The sequence below is a fragment of the Zonotrichia leucophrys genome, chromosome 10 (assembly GCF_028769735.1).
Source record: "Zonotrichia leucophrys gambelii isolate GWCS_2022_RI chromosome 10, RI_Zleu_2.0, whole genome shotgun sequence".
NCBI classification, from domain to species: domain Eukaryota; kingdom Metazoa; phylum Chordata; class Aves; order Passeriformes; family Passerellidae; genus Zonotrichia; species Zonotrichia leucophrys.
In genome coordinates this window covers 1,396,224-1,417,303 of record NC_088180.1, presented here as the reverse complement: position 1 = coordinate 1,417,303, position 21,080 = coordinate 1,396,224, and the positions used below count along the sequence as shown (strand labels likewise).

General features: G+C 40.6%; 1 protein-coding gene across 8 annotated transcripts in view; it reads right to left on the bottom strand.

The window, feature by feature from the left end:
• TLN2 (talin 2) overlaps window positions 1-21,080 on the bottom strand; it is a 144,113-nt gene that overhangs the window by 73,507 nt on the left and 49,526 nt on the right. For 5 of the 8 annotated variants that reach the window (XM_064722632.1, XM_064722631.1, XM_064722634.1 and 2 more), the window contains 10 exons: window positions 19,905-20,075; window positions 16,323-16,420; window positions 14,470-14,599; window positions 13,030-13,182; window positions 11,186-11,328; window positions 9,641-9,768; window positions 4,593-4,656; window positions 2,351-2,455; window positions 1,485-1,640; window positions 494-595 (listed from right to left, as the gene is read on the bottom strand). In XM_064722632.1, the coding sequence (XP_064578702.1) occupies window positions 494-595; window positions 1,485-1,640; window positions 2,351-2,455; window positions 4,593-4,656; window positions 9,641-9,768; window positions 11,186-11,328; window positions 13,030-13,182; window positions 14,470-14,599; window positions 16,323-16,420; window positions 19,905-20,040 (1,215 nt within the window). In that variant the 5' untranslated portion in view covers window positions 20,041-20,075. Of the gene's footprint in view, window positions 1-493; window positions 596-1,484; window positions 1,641-2,350; window positions 2,456-4,592; window positions 4,657-9,640; window positions 9,769-11,185; window positions 11,329-13,029; window positions 13,183-14,469; window positions 14,600-15,268; window positions 15,282-15,334; window positions 15,351-16,322; window positions 16,421-19,904; window positions 20,076-21,080 lie in introns of those variants that run through there. The other 3 variants (XM_064722636.1, XM_064722637.1, XM_064722638.1) reach the window with 3 other exon arrangements.

Below are 21,080 nucleotides of genomic sequence, written 5' to 3'. Positions count from 1 at the left end.
TTACTAATCAATCACAGTGTTTCTAAAGCAATGTGCTGTTGGGGCTTTTTGGTTTGTTTTTCTGGCCAAAAACTTTCTCAGCTTTGGTACATTATATACAAGAGCACCTGGACAACTATTGTGTAGCCCTGGCTGTAGTTTTAAATGCTGATTCTAGGGTAATTTCTTCCCACCTGCTTCATCACTTTGGACTACAGCATAAAAATCCACAGCTGAAGCTTTGGACTCTTCCCTGGATATGCACTCACAGCCACCAGGTCACCTTCCAGAGAGAAAAGCAAAGCCCAGGGCTGCTGTACTGAGCCTGACACATGCTAGAGTTGTAAGAAATAGCCTTGATTTTTCCAGAAGCAGTGCCTTACTTGCAGGTAGAAATATGTAACATCAAAACACAAGATACAACACTGACTCCATGAGAGAAAAACTGCAGTTTGCACACATCTGAATTTTTGCATTGGATTTTTTGCTACATGCCAAGATGTTAATACTGTACCTTCTTTAGGATGATATCAATGTAACCTGCAATTAATTGAGAGATCTGTTCTCCTTCAGTGGTCTGTACTGAGTAATAGCTTTCCTGATATTCACCAAAATCCTGAAGAAAAAGGGGAGAAAACCCAAAACTCATTTGAAAGTGCAATGTAACTAAATGAAGAAACAGTATCAAATATGAGTGAAAAAGTTCAAATTCTGAAATTGTATAGACATTTTATTATATCCAACAGTAAGTTAAACTTCTCCAACATTCTAAACCAGTCTGTATGTGAGACTGAGGGAAGAGAGAAGAATGCTTTTTATTTCAGTCTACTCACAGATGTTTCATAAACTGAAATACCCAAGAGATACTTAATCTAACTTCATCAGACTCAGTCACTTGAGGATGAAGAAAAGTTTTTTTAGAATTTAATCCTAGAGCATAATCATCCATGCAACTGGAAATTAGATGCACATGAATTAAGTGAATGCAATTTTCTAGCTTCTGCCTCTTGCTCCATCACTTCAAACAACCTTTTCATATACAAAATGTATGTTGCAGTGGTCTCCTATTGACCAAATAATTAGCAAAATATCACATTCATGAAGCTTCTCTAAACTCATAATTATCAACCACATGAATGAGCCAGCTGACTTTGTTTATGTTCACATCTTGCAAGTCACAGAGTGCATTATGAATGACAAGCATCATAACTATGTACACAAGTGTGAATAATAATGTTTTCTTAACTGGTTCTTCAGTTAGGCACAAATGAGATTTAAGCAGTGGTTTGTTGAAAGATTTAAACAGTATTTCTGAGGAACTGGCCTGTCCAGAAGCACCAAACTCCAGACTGAACCTGGACTGCAGCATGTGCCAATTTACTGCTTGGGGGCTCAGTGACTGCCAGGCTGGAGAACCAGAGATGGAACAAGTGACAGGACAGAAACTGTTCTGAGCCTCCCTGCCACACAAACCCCCTGTCCTTGAACACCCACAGCCAGGTTACCAGAGTGAAGCTCTTAGGGGAGGCAGCCCAGCGTTTCACAGTTGTCAGGGGCCACTCCTGCAACACCTCCTTGGTCTTCTCATCCACACGCATCACCGAGTCCTTGGTGACCCCCAGCAGACGAGGAACCAGCTTGTTCTTGCCTTTCATTTTTTCCTATAACAAGGTGTGGAAGATTGCTTTCCTTACAAATGCAGCTTTCCACAGGACAAAGGAGAAGCAAGATAGAATATTCTGCAAAGGGAAGCAACTGGCATGCAGACAGTGGCAATTTAAAACTCCAGGCTGAGTTTGTCTGTTTACAGACAATGATTTTCAAGCAATGCATTAAGAAGCTCTGGTCTTTAATGCAGCTTTACTACTCAGTTCAAAAGACAACCCTGTTGGTGAAATTTCTCCTGATGGGTGGGAAGAATGATGAGCAGGACTCCATGATATCACAAGGCTAATTAAATACTTCATTATACTATATTATTCTATACTATATTACACTACATCTAAACTGAAACCGAACAAGAACTCAACTGAACAATCTTGTGACTGTCTCCTGACCAACCAACAGCTTGCAGAGATTGGTCAAGAAAACAAAACACTCCCACCAGAATCCAATTAGCAAATCCCTTCAGGTAAGCAATCTCCCATAATGCATTCCACTTGTGCACAAACACAGGAGGAGCAAACGAGATAAGAAATGTTTTGATCATTCCCTTCTCTGCTTCTCCAGGGAAAAACCTGAGAGAGAGAATGTGAATCCCACACAACCCCTGTTCTCACTCCTGCAGGAAACTGAAATATCTCAGTGGCTGAGGTAGCAAACCTTGGCTGAGAGAGGAGCTGAGCTAACCCACAAGCAGGAGCTGGGTTACCTTCACAAGGAAGAAGGAGACGCCGTAGGTGCGCAGGGAACGCGCCAGCTTCACGTACTTCACTTTGGCCTCTATTTCTGTCATCTCACCACAGTTCTTGTGCTCCTGCAACAGAGGTCAGTATCAATCAGCTAAAACCAAAGTTTGCTACAAACAAACAAGAAAAGGACACAGCTTTTATCTGTTTCAGGATGCTTAGTTCGTAATCATCACAATTAGAATATTTGAAAAAAATACTGGGTAGAAATGTTAGCAAAACTATCACATAATGCCTCACATGAGAGAAAGTAACTAACCTGGGCAAACAGAACTCTCCTCTTGGACCATCAACCATTCAATCTGTGCCTCAGACCATGCACATTAAACCCCTTCTGACACAGTTTAAAATTCTAGGTATTCCTGCTGTTTGACATCATTAGGTTCCATACAATCAATGCCTCTTCACTCAGCTTTTAAACATCATTTAAGTGCACCCACACCCTTTTTTTTCCTCCATGAAACAGATTATTTATTTCTGCTTTCTACCCAAAACTTGACTCATGACAGCCTCACACCTTGTACTTGAGACCATTTTTCAGGCCTTGTAGGCACTTCCAATGGGCCTTTTTTGCCAGTTGGAGCATTATTCAATTTTTTTTTCCATCACAGGAAAATATCTCTACAGCTGAGGAATAAAAAATTCTTTTTCTGGATAGTGTGGCCTGAAATACTGAAAAAAGTGTGCCTTGTAACTCTGCCTCTATTTATCATTTAAACAATGTGGTCATTAGTAGATTGATGATTATGTGTAAGTAATGAGAGGTACCCATCTTATATATTTAAATTTATTAAATTTAAATATCATCTGCTCTCCTATCCAGACCACTGTGCTGAAAACCTCATCTCAATGTCTCCCTGTTTAAACCCTGTTTGTGGGATTCCCCATCCCACCCCATCTTCCCCTCATGTGCTTCTCAACTGCAGGTTGCCACCTCTTTGATGGCAGCAGGGGGAGCAGCAGGAACATGGGAAACGCCTTCTGATTCCTCTTGTTCCCACCTCAGCAGCCTGGGAGAGCACTGGGAGAGGAAATGCAACTCCCCAAACCTCCTGCATCCCAAGGACACAGGCTGCTCCCATCTGCCAGCTCCAGCAGAGAACACAGCCAGGATCCCCAAAGAACAAGGAGCACAAATGGAGCACCTGCCACGCTCCAGAACTCCATGGCTTGGGAAACAGCTGAGGGTTTTTCAAAAAGACAGCTCACATGTGCTACCTTGTTGATTCTTTGCCCAGAGCAGTGCCCTCACTGCTGAGCCTCTGGTCCATGCACTACAGCACATAACGAGTGAAACTACTCCTAGGTCATATCTGACATGGGCAAAAATCCCATGCTCTGAGAAGCATGGCTGTGATACTCAGAAGTGAATGAATCTGGTTTTGCTCAAACTGCAATGTCACTGCACCCCCTAAAGGTGCACAGGAAAGTGTCAGACACGCTCATCTACAAGGAAGCACAGAAAACTCAGGGTAGAACAGACTCACTAAGTTAGAGGATTCTGCAGCTGGGAGTGCAGCAAACAAAAGAAAGGATGTGACCTGCTCCTGCCCTTGAACTCGTCTCCCTAGCTGGGATCTCAGATCTCTGGTGTGTCCTTCCAGAAGCCACGAGACTTTATCTCACCTGCTGACCCCAGAATTTTCCAACTTCCACTGTATTGCCACACTTGTATTTCAGTGGGCAGTTACCTGGTCCATCCATAGCACTTGGCCCTCAGACCACTTCTAACAATACCAGCACATTTTACCATTGGTACTTAACTGCTCCAGTCTTTTACAATGGGGTGGTTCCCATACACACCACTGAATTCAAGCATTAACAAGCAGAATTGAGGCTCATGTTTGAATGAGGCATGAAATTAAAACTGGCTTTCCTAAACATGTGTCTATTTTAATACAAATATGCATCTTTATATTTCCATGCAACTGACAAAAAGATCTTTAAAATACTTAATTTTCACTCTCTCCATTTAACAAAACACATTGGATAATCAGCAGTAAAGAAAAAATGATCAGGACAATAAATCCACTGAAGAAATAAAATAAAAGCTGTCAAATACTTGATACTTCATTTTCTGAGAGCTACATAGTTCAAAGTTCTTTGCAGAGTTATTTGTACACATACCAAGTATACACCTGGGAATCTCAGATTTTTCTTATACAGGTAGTGAAACCATAGTAATTGTTTTAGCCTCACAATTACCTGAAATATTCTCTTTTCAGCCCCTCTTTGTTTGGTATATTCTTTAGGCAGGAATTCTTTCAGGCTAGGGGAAAAACAAAAAAAATTCCAAAGTTAATGGTTCCTCCTTGAGGAGGGATGCTGTCCATACATCTTCACTGGCACGAGGTCCCCCAGGCTTCCTGATGTGGGTGTTAAATACTTGCACAACTAAACAAAACTAAATAGAGCAAGAGCAAGTGCTTGCCTTACCACCCGAGTTGCTGCCCCATGTAGTAGCTTTTCATGTTTTGAAAATTCATCAAAAATAAACAACAGCTGGGACACTTTCCAATTTTAAATTACAGGCTGTCTGTCAGCAGCTCAGAGGTTTCACATCTAAGTGGAACCACACTCAGTGTGGTCTGGGACAAGGGGACACAGAGGCTGGGCCAGCTCTGGGTTCAGACACTGCTGTCACTCTACAGCAGCACTTGGATTTACTGATGGGTGGGACAATTCTTTCTCTGTGTCATCCAACAAGTGTTAGAGCATTGATACTGTATGAAAAACCAGACACTCATTTAAGTGGACACTTAACACCACTGTGTTGTCTCAAAGTAAAAAAAAAGAAGCAGTTTTCATTTCTGCAGCACTCAGTTTCCAAGGCTCTCAGAACCTGGATTAAATGAAACAAGTTCAGCCTCCCCGACAGAGCTCAGTCAGAAGGAATCCCTCAACACCTCACCTGCCCCTCCTTGCTGTACAGTGAAATAACCCTCGATCTCAGCCAGATTTCACCCTAACCTGAGGGCATATCAGCATCATCCTTTAACAGATAACTGATCTGGACTGTCCCTTCCCATCTGCAACATTCTACTCTGATGAAACCATGTCATATATTCAGCAGGTTATTTTCCACCTGAAAAAACTTGCACAGTTAAAATAATTAATCTCTAAGGATTCCCCCTACTTTGGACTATTAACAATCATAGAAAAAGGATGACTGGAGAATGTCCTTATCCTGATTTATTCAGTGAACAAGCAACACTTAACACTGAAGGCTAGACTACCTACTAGGATACAAAGTTAGACATTTTGAGAAGGATGAATTGTTTTAAACAAAATTGGCAAAATATTGCTCAGCTGTTCTGTGGGAGTTGCCCTGTTTTTATATCTTGAAGGTGTTTTTGTTTATATTACTGTTTGGGTTTTTTGTTTGTGTTTTCAAACACAAAACTGCCATTGCAGAAAATCAAAAAAAATATCAAAATACTTAATTAGGATTTTGTACTTCAAAAATATTACTCAGTACTGAGATCACACATTTTGTCTTTTCCATATTATAAAACGAAGTAAGAACAACTGTCCTTGATAATCTTTGTTCTGATGTTCTCATAGCTACATCTCACCTATCCATGATAAAAAAATCTCTTCTTGGAGACTTATTTACAAAGACACAACATGGGGAAGGGAAAGCTGAGGAGCCAAATTAAAATTGTAGATAAGGACTGAATACAACTTATTATCTTAAAAAGCTGGTGTATCTATTATGAAATAACTGGTGGTTAATTTCACAGGTTCAAACCAGTTTAGTTAAATCCAATTCCAAGGCAAATAAAGAAAACAACAAACTCAAACCTGAATTAAACAAAGTTTCATTCTGGAAATCGATTTATATAAACAAATAAATTATAGCTATCAACAGACTAGAAATAATAATCTTTTATTAGCTAATTTTCTCAGCTATCTGCATACAGATAAACTACCAGAACCATTACCTTTTTAAGCTTGCCTACTTAATTTTTAATTAATATAACACTTTAAAAAACATTGCTAAGCAAGCATTACTTGGAGCTCCATAAGCAGCAAGGGTTAAGAAAACAACTTTGTGCTTTGTCCACTAACAGCAATTGCAATACCCCTGCACATGTGGGGGGCAATTGAAGTTTTTTCCTTCTGTCACCTTCCACTACTTTTAAATCAAGAGGCAAGTGATCCCCTCATCTGAAAGGGTGAAATGCCAGTTGTGAACAGACTGAAATTAATTTACCTGTAATCCAGATATTTTCTTTACAAATCAAGTTTCAGTTATTTTACAACTTTTTAATGGAACTAGCAAAAACAATGGAAGTATCATTTAGCCTTCTTTAATCCCTTAAATTACACATATTAGAATGTGTAAAGTGAACTCAGTAAAAAAAAAAAACAGCTAACAGCAAGCAGGGTTGATTTAACTTGGTTTACACTGAGTTTCATCTTCCAGTTCCTTAAAAAGTTACATGAGTGCCAACACTTGGATTGTTTCTCATGAGCACAAATGTGTTCCTGAAAAATCCAGCTCCACTCAGCAAACCAGGTTAGACTGAAGAACTGAGCTCAGCACCAAGCTCACTCCTCACTTGCAGTGTGTTTGTTTCTCAGTGTGCTAGCCCAGAATGGAGCTGTGCAGTTTGAGTGCTCCTTTCCTACCTGCAGAGCAACAGTGGGAGCTCTTTATTCGATTTTCTCTCAGCAAATTCAGCCCCAGGGCAGCCTCTGCAGGTGCCATGCAGAACTAGATCTGTTCCACAAAGCAGGGCTGCTTTTCAATTGACAGTTTAATGCTTTCACAATTTACTTTGGCACGAGCTTCAAGGGAATTCCAAGAACCAATACCAACGTCTTAGCAAGATGCAGGAAAAAATCTTCATCTGTGCCAAGAATATTTTAGCAACGGCAAAAAACGATACAAAAGGTGTCTCCACACAAACATAGTGTAGACAGGCAACTAAACTAAGCTGTTTCCAAACAATATCATTAAACACTAGTGCTGTTCTGTTCTATTTTTTGTACAAGCTGACAGATTCTCCTTAAGGGAACCTGTAGCATCTTAAGGTTTTAGCAGTGAGTGATTGGATACCTCCCAAATGTATTTCACATATTGAGCTACAGCATAAGTTTATATAAAAGAAAAACACTTTCTTACTTGAAAAGCATCAGTGTTTATGCATTAAACAGCAGAAAATAGTTGGATGAAAGTTTAAAAAAAATGAAGTTTTTTTTTCTGAAAGGATAAGACATGAATCTTCAGAAAAAAATAATGAGGACTTAACTACACTTTTCTCTGTATTGTTCACAGTGAGCCAGGATCACTTGGCTCACTTAGACTCACAAAACAAAAGCAGGAGGTTTCACAACAAGGCTGCCATGATGGCTATGTAAAATAAAGATATCATCACTAAATCATAAACAGGTACACTTCAAATTAGGACACAATGGCCAGGGACTTACAGTTCTGGAGCAGGTTCATCTACAGATGAAAAAACTGAATTACCTCCAAATAAGAAATGCTTAATTTTATGAAACTGATTAAACACCAGGACAGAGAGCAATTACACTTGGTTACCTGCCAAGTTTGGTTCAAATACAATCAAAGCCCTAAATGAAAATAAAACAAGAGCAGAGAAAAATGCCCTACTGAATATAAGAAGGTTCTGAATTTTTGAATTCTGGTTCAAAATGGTTTCTACTGGAGTAACATTTTTCTAACATTGTTCAGTTATTAATACCTTTCACCTCTTTAGGATTAAAAAAACATAATACACATTATATGAGTGATATCTGTTTCATGATGGGCTCCAAACTGTCCAGCACTGCATGCAAAGAACAAGCAGTACATGCACACAAAGCAGCTTCAGTACACCATAAAACACACTCACTGCATGGGAGCTTAAAAAAAAAAGAAAAGAGAAAGAAACTTTCACTGAAGAAACCAAGCAGTGCATTAGAAAATCCTAAAAATTTAAGCAACTGAATGGTGTTCAGCAGTTTGCAAAAGCTACCGGTTAAGCTTGTGGGAGATTACTGCTTTAAAAATTAAAAGCAACTATTTCAGGGAACACCTAACTCTTGAAATCATTACCATGGCACAACATGAGCTTATCATGACATAATACCAATGGTTTGCTGCAGGAATACTCCTCAGTGAATGGAGTGAGAAGGGAAAAATAAGCAGACAATGGACAAATCCCAGAGTAAGATTGTTGTGTAACTGCTACAGTTCTAGGAAATAAAACCCAAATGTACACTGAAGCTGTTACACTGGGGCCCTGTAATTCTTGGACATCAGTATTTCTAATAGAAAATATTCATGGGCCAATCAGGAGCAGACACACAGTAAAAGGAAAAGCTGATTGTTAATTGGAACTGAAGGATGTTTGTTTGCATAACTGAACTGCTGCTCCAGGAAAAGGCTTCAGAAGTGAAGTGTGTCACACAACCAGAGCTGCAGCACTGCCCATTTTACACAAGACACCACCTCAGAGGGCTCCTGAGACACCAAAAACCCCAAAGAGGCTCCCAAAGGGGGCCTGAGGCAGCACTGAGCACCCTGCCAGTGGAACAGGACAGAAACCAAGTACACACCCATTGTTGTGTGCCTCCAGCTAAGGGGTTTATGAGCCTCATGTAGGCAAGGGTTGATGGACTGGGCAGAAAATAGCTCTCTTGTACCTTCCTACATTGCTTTCTCAAATTTCAGCCCTTGGTTAATTCTACTGCAGGTAAGCCAATCAGAATATCCAAATCACCAGAAAAACGGGACATCTACATTTCAGTCAAATTTAACTTGCCCTCCTGATAGCAATAAATTAGGTGTCACAATAAAGATGAAAGGGTGAGCCACTTGTGAGCAGGACTTCTGTCCATGCCTGAAACAAAGAGCACAGGTCTAGAATTCCATTCAAACAACACCAGGAGAGGCTGGTTCTACCAAGTGATTAATGCCGCTAAAAAGTTTGAAAATTTAATTTCTACACACATGAGTATTCACTTTTTTCAAATGACAAAACTTCTTCCCACTCTTGTACTGGGACTAAGTGTGTATTTACTGGCACTGGGAGGAGCCAGTGTCCTTATTAGTGCTTCTGATAAGCCACAGCTGAGGCTGCTGATTTGTGCAATAAAGCTCCTTTCACTGGGAGATTTGCTATTGAAAATACACTGAATCTGATTACCTCTGCTTGGAGCAATAAAATGTGCTTAATCTGTGACAACTCAACATTAGTTACACTTGAGGTCACCCAAAGTTAGAAGTTAGAAGTGTTTACTCTAAAAATCCAGGTTTATGTTTGTGTTCTACATGAGGTCCAAACTGGATCTGTGCTTGAAAGCCTCCGAATTCACAAGCCTTCTCAAAGGAGACAGGGTGGGAGCCATTCAGAATGTCATCACGAGCCTGGAGGGGACAAACAAAGATGTGTCAGAGACACCCAAACTGCTAAACCCATCTCCAATTCCTTGAAAGCTCCAATGCACCCAGCAACACACCCTTTGCCTTCTGAATGTCTTTGTTGTTCCATTCTGGATGTGTATGTGACTAATAAAACAAAGGGCTGGGTTATTTCATGGTGAGTAGCTATGGAGACTTACTGAAGCTATGATTGTATCAGCTTTGATCAAAAAGAGAATTTGACAGTCATTTTCTGAGGCATGTGTAAATAAAATACAACCTGCACAGACACTTCTGTGTATGTGCACACACATGTACAGATGCACGTGTGTGCAAATAAACACACTGAAAAGCTTTCACCCCACTGCCTCATCTAGGAGGGAGGGAGATCTCCATAATTAGAAAGGTAAAAACAAAATTACTGTTACAGATATGGCAATAGGACAGGCCCACAGCATTTTTATTCCCTCTGTGTAAATTTGGTGGTCATTGAAGATGACATTTCATAGCTCTGGCAGTAGAAGCTCACCTACCCACAGACAAAGCAATGACAAAGCATTATCAGCACACACTGTCACACCAGCCTGGATTAAATATTTCAGTGGAAGAACAGCTCAGTGTGATGGTGTTCTAAAGTACTTCAAAGAGTTACTGCTGTTCTACAAGCAATAGAGCAGCCTTATCTTTTGCCTCAGATTTTTAAAATGTAATTTATAGCAAATCAAGTATAACAACAGCACATTCCATCAAACTTTTTTTTTTTTCTTTGAAAAAACACCCAAAAACTTAAACAAAGAATTTAAAGCCTACTTTTTTTTTTCAGACTGAATTGCAGGCAACTGCAATGGCACCTTCAGTTAAATACTATCTTCTGCATAAAGCTCCTGCCTTTGCTAAGGCATGCACAGTCCCTCTGAGAGTTTAGGAAACCTGTCTGGATGGAATCCTACTGTGTTACAGGACATGGTCCATCTGATGGAAAGCCTGCCTGCCTTGTGTGCTGCTGGGCAGAAGATCAGAAAGGAGTCTCACTGATCAGGCACAAGAGAAAAAGACATGAGAAACTGAAAGCTGTTCACAAGACTGGCCTGAGGTTCCACAGAGAGAACCATCCAGAGAAGAGAAGAGGGAGAAGAACTAAAAAGAGCAACTTGGGACTAAAGACATGTACCAGTTTTAAGGAAGCAGGATGTGAAAGCCAGTGGATTTTTGGCTCAGTGTCCATTACTGGGTTCAAAGCATTGGATTAAAAAAAAAATCAGCAAAGCCTCTGTACTATCATGTGTTTTTGGAGGGCTAGACAAAAGAGCAAAACTAAAGCACATCCAGAACTGGAATTCTAGAAGATGGAGTATTTGAACAGTGTATTTTTTCTAGTTAACCTCCATGGGGGTTTCCTCAGACAAGGTAGAAAGCACTGTACCTGAACATAGAGCAAATTGAGCTGAACAGGATCTCTTGAATCTACATTCTGGTCTGAATAGAAGAACTTTCGCCTCAGGAGCAGCGTTTCATTCTCATCCACGCCTTGCTCGCGGAAGGTGCGGCTGTGATCCAGCCAGTTCACTGCAACAGAGACACAGCCAGGAACACTGTGAAACCCATGGGATAATGGGAATTTCCAGTGTGGGAACTGGGATCCAGCCAGTTCACTGCAACAGAGACACAGCCAGGGACACTGTGAAACCCATGGGATAATGGGAATTTCCAGTGTAGGAACTGGGATCCAGCCAGTTCACTGCAACAGAGACACAGCCATGAACACTGTGAAATCTACACTGCTACAGTGTCAACAGATTATGTCAAACTCATGGGATAATGGGAATTTCCAGTGTGGGAACTGGGATCCAGCCAGTTCACTGCATCAGAGACACAGCCAGGGACACTGTGAAACCCAGGGGATAATGGGAATTTCCAGTGTGGGGGAACTGGGATCCAACCAGTTCTACAGAGACACAGCCAGGGACACTGTAAAATCCACACAGTCCTTGTGAAACCCATGGGATAATGGGAATTTCCAGTGTGGGAACTGTGATCCAGCCAGTTCACTGCATCAGAGACACAGCCATGAACACTGTGAAAATCATGGGATAATGGGAATTTCCACTGTGAGGAACTGGGATCCAGCCAGTTCACTGCAACAAAGACACGAACACTGTGAAACCCATGGGATAATGGGAATTTCCAGTGTGGGAACTGGGATCCAGCCAGCTCAACAGAGACACAGCCATGAACACTGTGAAAAAACACTGCTGCAGTGTCACAGCCCTTGTGAAATTCATGGGATAATGAGAATTTCCAGTGTGGGAACTGTGATCCAGCCAGTTCACTGCAACACAGACACAGCCATGGACACTAAAATCCACACTGCTGCAGTGTCACAGACCTTGTGAAACCCATGGGATAATGGGCATTTCCACTGTGGGGGAACTGAGATCCAACCAGTTCAACAAGAGCCATGCACATTGTAAAATCCACACAGCCCTTGTGAAATTCATGGGATAATGGGCATTTCCACTGTGGGGGAACACTCCACAAGAAATGTTACTTTCATTTCTGGGGCTAGGCATGAGTGCTGAAGCTTTGCTACAAATGAGAACTGTAAAACAGCACTGCTGAGAAACAAGGATATACTACAGCATAAACATTGTTAATATTGAAGAAACAACTACAGTAATGTGTTACTAGTAAATTTGTATCTTTAAAGCTTCACAACAAAATAAGTGTACCACATTTTACCTCTAAAACATATGATTTGTTTATCTTTCTTATACCTGAACACAATTTTAAAACATCTTCCTGCCACTTACAGTTAACCTTAGTGTCTTACAGTAAAACAGAAAACACTGTTACCATGACTTAGCACACAAACCAAATCAAATACTCTCTTAATTCTTTGGCAAATTTCACTTACAGTTAAAACTTACACCTTTCAACACAAAACTACCTTTTGATGGCTTTCAGCAGGCATCAATTATTAAATATCCAACTTCAATGAAGGGAGAAAAATAATAACCCTTCCCACTGAAGCTGGAATAGCCTTACCAAACACATACCAAAATGCACCTCGAAACACCTGCTAACTCTCAAACTTACCCATTCACTTCATTGTGAAAATACTGAATTCCAGACAGCACTACATAAAAAAGGGATGCAAAACACAGCCAGGAACCAACTGAAGCACACTGAATGGCCACTGCATGGCTTCTCTGCATTACACTGTGGGAAGATATTAATCCAAGAATTACCCTGGAACACAATACTCACAATCATCATCTGTATGGAGCTTTGCCTTGAGTTTTTCCATTTTTCTTTCATCACGTAATAGGGTCCTGTCTTTCTTAAGTGTTCCTGTACTCTCCTCCTTCTTCTCTTCGATGCTCTCCTGGATTAATGAATATTCCTCATAATTTGTTATTCCTGGAATTATAAATAAATCCAATATCTGACCTCATCTTCCAATCCATGATTTCTTTGTCATATGCTGCATTTGCCACTTTCAGAAAGGTATGAAGTAGAAGGTATTTTTTTTCTGCTGCCTACCCAAGAGAAGCTGCCAGTTTAAAAACATGATGGAATGTAAAATAATTGTAAATTCAAAAATGGGGACAGGCTATAGTAAATTTCCATTCATGGATGCCTACAATTGCTTCCTGAGGACTGGGTGATTTCAGCTTGCCCGTGATGTAAAAGAAATGTGGCAGAGCCAACTGAGGAACAGAAACCATGTGAAATTCATGATTTTTTTGTTTAAAGTGTTATGACTCAACTCTTCCTGTGAATTTTACATGAAACCGAATCAAAAATCAGTTCAAAATATTTAGCATATATGCTAAGTTGTTCCAATTTCTTTGTTCTGTTTGATTTTTCTGTACTGTTTGGGAAAGGATGTTTATGTTATACCAGACAGCAAATTAAATGCTCACCTACATGACCACATTCATGAAAACAAATCAAACTAGTTTTTGAGGTAAATTAGTTACAGCACATGAGAATCCAACATACAAAACCCCAAAGCTGAAATAGATTATTCCCTTTCCAAGTAAAGTAATAGAAATCAAATTAAGGCTGCTTGAACTCTAAATGAGATTTAAGCAGTTTTAAGACTTAAATCAATCCATGTTGGATGCATACTTATAGTACATGTATTAAATACAAATTTGTTTTAAAAAATGTCTATTTAGCTAAGTATTGAGACAGACTATAGGCAATATCACACATTTTTGACCAGCTGCTCTGGATGGCTTCTGTGTGTATTTTTATAAATGATACAATTCTGTGATCAACTCAATCATAACACAAAGTCCTAAGCTTGGGCACATTTCAAGGTCAGCAATGTTCTTCTTTTATCCAATTAACACTGAGTATAAATTCAGTTCTAAACCCTTATCTCATAGCAAGGATAAATGAAATGTACAACAAAAAATTGGTACCTGTACTGTTGGATAACTTTGTGCCTTCAACTGCTAAATCCTGAAGTCTAAGGATACAGCTGACTCTCTACAGACTTTGATAAAACCTGGACAACAGGTTTCAAGAAAGTGTTTGGTAAGTACTAACTTAAAACAAATGTAAATTTTTCACATGTATGCTGATTTCTAGCCACATAACATCCTAACAAAACTGAATATGACAGAATATGACTGAATCAAAATTTAAATATGACAAAAGAACAAATTCTTAAGCACGTGGGTCCCAAAACCTTACCTATCCTGCTGCAAATGGTAACCAGCAATTCACCCACTGTTTTCGAGTCATCCACCATGACTGTTTTCACTGAACCATCCAGCATCCGGATTTTCTGAGGCCTCTGTTTCTTTTTGTACTCCAGTATATCCTAGGAAGTAAACACAACTGTTTCTAAATGTTTTTGGAAGCCACCACAAGTCAAACCACTACCTTAGATGCCTAAAACAGGATTCCCTCCCCACCCTCCAAGCTGCATTTTTCCTTTGTTACACTATAGGCAAAGGTACTCATTTAATAAAATTGTGCAGTGACTGCTTTTAGATTTGGCAATGACATTTTTCAAGGATTGTTCTGAGGGGCAAGCCCTAGTCAGGGCAGGACAGATAAAGCCCCCGTGTGCTGTGAAAGGCAGCCCAGCATTTCAGAAGGACTGCAGTGCTGTGGGTGCAGCCAGCTGGCCAGAACAGGAGCCAGCGGGACCTCAGCACCTCCAGGACACAAGAAACCACCTCTAACACAAGGTCACATCAAATATAAAGGATACAACCCAAGTTATTTTTCAACTCCCTGTTAATCATTCTCTGAAGACACTGCTGAGCACAGCAGCTCACAGTCACACCCTGGGTGCAGGAACAAACTGAGCTCTGAGGCACAGCAAGGAAAAGCACCAGGTCAAGCTCAGGAACAGACTCAGACCCTCCCAGCCCTCCAAATGCTGAACATTCTTCTTGCTGTTCAGGGAAACAACATTTCTAAGAACACAGAAGCAAGAGCCTTGCACCTTGGTGTTTCTGAGCATGTAGTAACTGCACCATACCCCATTTCTGAGCATGTAGTAACTGCACCATACCCCATTTCCCAGCATGTAGTAACTGCACCATACCCCATTCCTCAGCATGTAGTAACTGCACCATACCCCATTTCTGAGCATGCAGTAACTGCACCATACCCCATTCCCAGCATGTAGTAACTGCACCATACCCCATTGCTGAGCATGGAGTAACTGCACCATACCCCATTTCCCAGCATGTAGTAACTGCACCATACCCCATTCCCAGCATGTAGTAACTGCACCATACCCCATTTCTGAGCATGTAGTAACTGCACCATACCCCATTCCTCAGCATGTAGTAACTGCACCGTACCCCATTTCTGAGCATGTAGTAACTGCACCATACCCCATTCCTCAGCATGTAGTAACTGCACCGTACCCCATTTCTGAGCATGCAGTAACTGCACCATACCCCATTTCCCAGCATGTAGTAACTGCACCATACCCCATTGCTGAGCATGTAGTAACTGCACCATACCCCATTTCTGAGCATGGAGTAACTGCACCATACCCCATTCCTGAGCATGTAGTAACTGCACCATACCCCATTTCCCAGCATGTAGTAACTGCACCATACCCCATTCCCAGCATGTAGTAACTGCACCATACCCCATTGCTGAGCATGTAGTAACTGCACCATACCCCATTTCTGGGCATGTAGTAACTGCACCATACCCCATTTCTGAGCATGTAGTAACTGCACCATACCCCATATTTCTGAGCATGTAGTAACTGCACCATACCCCATTCCCAGCATGTAGTAACTGCACCATACCCCATTTCTGAGCATGTAGTAACTGCACCATACCCCATTCCTCAGCATGTAGTAACTGCACCATACCCCATTTCCCAGCATGTAGTAACTGCACCATACCCCATTCCTCAGCATGTAGTAACTGCACCATACCCCATTCCTCAGCATGTAGTAACTGCACCGTACCCCATTCCTCAGCATGTAGTAACTGCACCATACCCCATTTCTGAGCATGTAGTAACTGCACCATACCCCATTTCTGAGCATGTAGTAACTGCACCATACCCCATTTCTGAGCATGTAGTAATCCAGGGTCCTGCCAGCCTCCAGCCAGATCCCTTTCCGGGGGTCATCATCTGACAAGAACAATCCATAGTCAGAGGCTGTGGGACAGAACAGACAGAGATACATTGAAAATATCAAACCTAATAAAGCCAACATGGTTTTATTCAGGGTTATTCAGATTCAGGGTTAAGCCTACATTACACTCGCCTTCCATTCTTAGTAAACTTGGATAGAATATTTTTCTGTGCTTCATGAAAAATTTAGTTTAGCAGCAGATAGCAGGGTACATCAGGCTTTACAGAAGGCTTGAAAAAAAGCTTCACTGTGCCATCACATCCTCACATGTCACATCTACTGTGTATTATATTTATAACTACTTTTTTTTGAGACAACCTGTTTTAAATGCTCACAGGTCCTGCTTTGGAATTGACTAACCAAAAATACAAGCAAGTTTGGCCTTAACCACAGTGTACTATTTCAGGCAGCAGCTCTATTTTCAAAACACAGTTTGCTTTCAACCCTCCACAAAATGAGTTTATTATAAACTTGGGAATCTTTTGGGTAGATGATTCAGGTTTAGCTATTTAAAAATATACAAGACTTCTAGAATTATACCCATGGCAAACCCAGCAAAAAACTTGTATCTTTTGAATGTCAATTGATTCTTTCAGAAGTAAATGATAAAATTTTCATTGACACACAAAACCAAACCCAGGCTTAGGTTTCAAAGACTGAACTCCAGATACACAAAATGAGGCATCATGACTGTTAATTTAAGGCCTAAACTCCAGATACACAAAATGAGGCATCATGACTGTTAATTTAAGGCCTAAATTCCAGATACACAAAATGAGGCATCATGACTGTTAATTTAAGGCCTAAACTTAACAAGGTAAATTTAACAGCATTTACCTTGAACACATGATTATTTATGCAATTATATAAAAGACCTTAAACATAACTGATAGAAGTGCAACTGACTTACAGAGACCCAATTTAAAAGGAAGAACCCTTCCATAAACAACTGAGATGAAAAACTTCCCCTGCTGGCCTTAATTAAAATCTCCCCTGAAAGGTCAAGTGATCTGTCCAAAATCTGAGAATTCCTTGGCTTTTCTTTGAGGTTCATGATGCTCATTTATCACTCAACTTCTCCAAATTCAACAGCTGTCTACAATCACTGCCTTGAGAGACCAGCATGGTAAAAATGCACAACTTTTATCTGAAAACTGAAGCTCTGGGACTAGATTTCCAAAGACTCCTGCAAAGAAGAAGCAATTCTCAGTAATACTAATAAAGTCCATTACTAATAAGTTTTCCTAACAAGATTTTTGAAATGGCTGTAGAGTTTGAGAGTTTAAACCTCAATAAACAACCTGCTTTAAGAATTACATTCTGGTGGCATTATATACAATGCAGCACCAAAGGGCTTTGAAATATCTGAATTTTTGGATAATTTTGGCTGTGTTAAAGCCAGATCTTTTGTCCTTGGTGTTTCCCAGTCTGTATTCACCTAATTTGCTCAATAGGTACAGAGAGTTACATTTGATTAACATGTAGCACTGTGGTAACTATTGTACTCACAGCAGGGTGACTTTAGTTATTAACCAGTTTCAAACATTTCTCTTTGCACATTTCGGAGGTACCCAGCCATTCTTTTGTAATTCGTGTCACTGCTTCCTTTGCTGAGGCACAAAATAACTCTGCACAGATTTTCTTAGAACACATTGCCAGAAACACTGCTTTAAGTAGAAAATACAAAAAAATTGCTCTCCAAGCAGGAGAGCAATTTCTCATCTTTAAGGCAAACCAGATATTTATTTAAGAAATCTAAAAACATCCATTGTAGGAAAACCTTTGTCAGGACAAAGGGAAGAGAAACAACTGTCAAAGCCCAAAACTTTCCTCTGACTGCCCCAGAAGACTCAAAACCCCAGCAAGAGCTCAAAGAGTTGTGCCCACCCAGGGATGCCAATCTTGGGGTTTGTGTTCTGAAATGGCTTTTGAGGTATTAAAGAGTTGGGTTTTTTTTAGTTTTGCGACTGAAGAAGAAATCAAGATTTTTTAGCTTTGGTTTTTAAGGTTGTTTGTTTTTATTTTTTATTTAATACATTATTTTTTTGACTTGTTGAGGTTTATTGAGCAGGTTGGGTTGAGGCACACTGACTGCTTTAGGGGTGGTGTTAGTTTTTTATACTAGAAACTATGTGTACTTTATTTATAATAATTTTTTAATATTTATTATTTATGTTAGACAGTTTGTCTCTACTTTAAACTTATTTAAAAGTTTCACTATTACAGCAGAAGAGAGAGGACAAGAAGAAGAAGAAAGGATACATTTACATTTTTTTATTTTGCTTGTTGAACTTCTATTTTAAAAACTTTAAAATTTTACTTTTTCACTTTGTGACAAGTCAGCTATCATTTTACTTAAACTTTTGTGGTTTGTAAATCTTCACACAAAGTTGGTAATTGTTTCTATGGGTTATAACTGAAGGTACAGGTGTTTTTGACTTTGTGCTGTCTTTGAGCTCTTTGCTAGGGTTTTGAGTCTCCTAGGGCAGTCAGAGGAATGTTTTGGGTTTTGACAACAACTTTTGGTCCCTTAAAAATCTGTTTGCACTTGTTTCCTTTCACTCCAGAGCCCTACAACTTAAATTAAAAAAAAACCAAAACAAAACAAACTCTCCTGTCACTGACGTATTTTATGAAAAATCCTTTTGCCAGGATCTTTTTCTCCTGAGAAGCTGAGAAGCCTCAGGAACAAAATGTAAACATTGATTATCTGCTGCTGTGGAATGCAACAGGTGCATCTGTGATTGGTCTCATGTGGTTGTTTCTAATTAATGGCCAGTTACAGTCAGCTGGCTCAGACTGTCTGGTCAGTCATAGGATTTTATGATCATTCCTTTCTATTCCTTGCTAGCCTTCTGATGAATCCTTTCTCTATTATTTTAGTATAGTTTTAATATAATATATATCATAAAATAGTAAATCAGCCTTCTGAAACATAGAGTCAAGACTCTCATCCCTCCCCATGTCAGGGCTGCCTGCAAATCCAACACTCTCCAGCATAAGAAATAAATGCAGAGAGCGGACAATGTCAAAACCCCCTCGGGGCTGGTGTCCATTGGCAATTCAGTGACCCTGGGGCGAGGAGGGAGAAGGGAGGAGGGAGAAGCGAGGAGGGAGAAGGGAGGAGGGAGAAGCGAGGAGGGAGAAGCGAGGAGGGAGAAGGGAGGAGGAGAAGTGAGGAGGGAGAAGGGAGGAGGGAGAAGCGAGGAGGGAGAAGTGAGGAGGGAGAAGGGAGGAGGGAGAAGGGAGGAGGGAGAAGGGAGGAGGGAGAAGGGAGGAGGGAGAAGCGAGGAGGGAGAAGGGAGGAGGGAGAAGGGAGGAGGGAGAAGTGAGGAGGGAGAAGTGAGGAGGGAGAAGGGAGGAGGGAGAAGGGAGGAGGGAGAAGCGAGGAGGGAGAAGGGAGGAGGAGAAGTGAGGAGGGAGAAGTGAGGAGAGAGAAGCGAGGAGGGAGAAGCGAGGAGGGAGAAGCGAGGAGGGAGAAGGGAGGAGGAGAAGGGAGGAGCTCACCCTGGCCGGTCTGGGCCTCGGGCACGCGCTCGCGGATGGCGCGGCACGCGTCGTACACGGCCGTGGACGGCTCGAACTGCATCGTCTTCACCACGTTGCACTGCCGCACGCAGATCTTCAGCGACAGAGCCACCATGGTGCCAGGCCTCCCGCGAGCTCCTACTCAAGCACCTGAAAAAGAAGGAGGGGTATTATTGCTTAGCTTTTCATTTAATGCTTTAATATAATCAGCGTTTCATTAAACTAGTTCAGTAAAATTGCATTTTTTCAATTGCGCTTCTATATAAAGGCTCATTAAGGTAGAAACTGGCCAAAACACGTATTTTTCTTGGTGTAATGGAAATTCATTTTTCAAAAACTTGTGTATGCATACTAAATGTTCATATTTTCTTTGAGAAAGGTTAAAATGGTGCATAAAAAGCCAACACACTTACTGGGTATATTGGCAACATATTTACTTTTTCTTATACATCTTTTTCTCTCCACACATTTTTATTAGATCATCTAGAGCAGCTTGTAACCAACAGTTTAAAATAACTACTTCATCAAAAGTAGGATTTTCTTAGCACATAACTACTCCTCCCTGAAGATTCTGAAATGTGCAATATAGTGTTATGGTTTTTCTCAAGTCTCCACATAGACCTGCTAGATGTTTTTAGCCTGTTGCGCAGCTACAGAAAGCTTCGAGAATGAGTTATTTTTCATTTCAGCTATATTTAAAAACTACACCAAATCTGACAGCATTTTTTTACAGAAACAGGAAGCTACAGATGCTTTTTGTATTGTTTCATTTTGTAGATAGTCTGGGTTTTGTCTCCAGTGCCTTCCCTTGCTGTTTTAACAGTCCAAGCCACTCTTCCATCACTAGACTTTCCACAACCATCTCCAAGAACTCTTCAGAACTTAAATCCATTCTCCATAAATACAGAATGCACTAGAATGCCCAACTAATTTCTGCATAACAAGCAGGGGTCCTATGTCTTAGAGAATGTTCTTTTAAAAGTACAGTTTAAAATGTTTTAAAACCTAGAACTAATAGCAACCAAAACTGCCACCGCCCTCCATTCTGGTCTAATCAAAGCCTACTTAGGATCATTGGCCTTATCCATCCTCATCATCCTCATATCCACATACAGAAACAAGTAATGGCCCTCAACCTTCGTAAAAACCACCAAT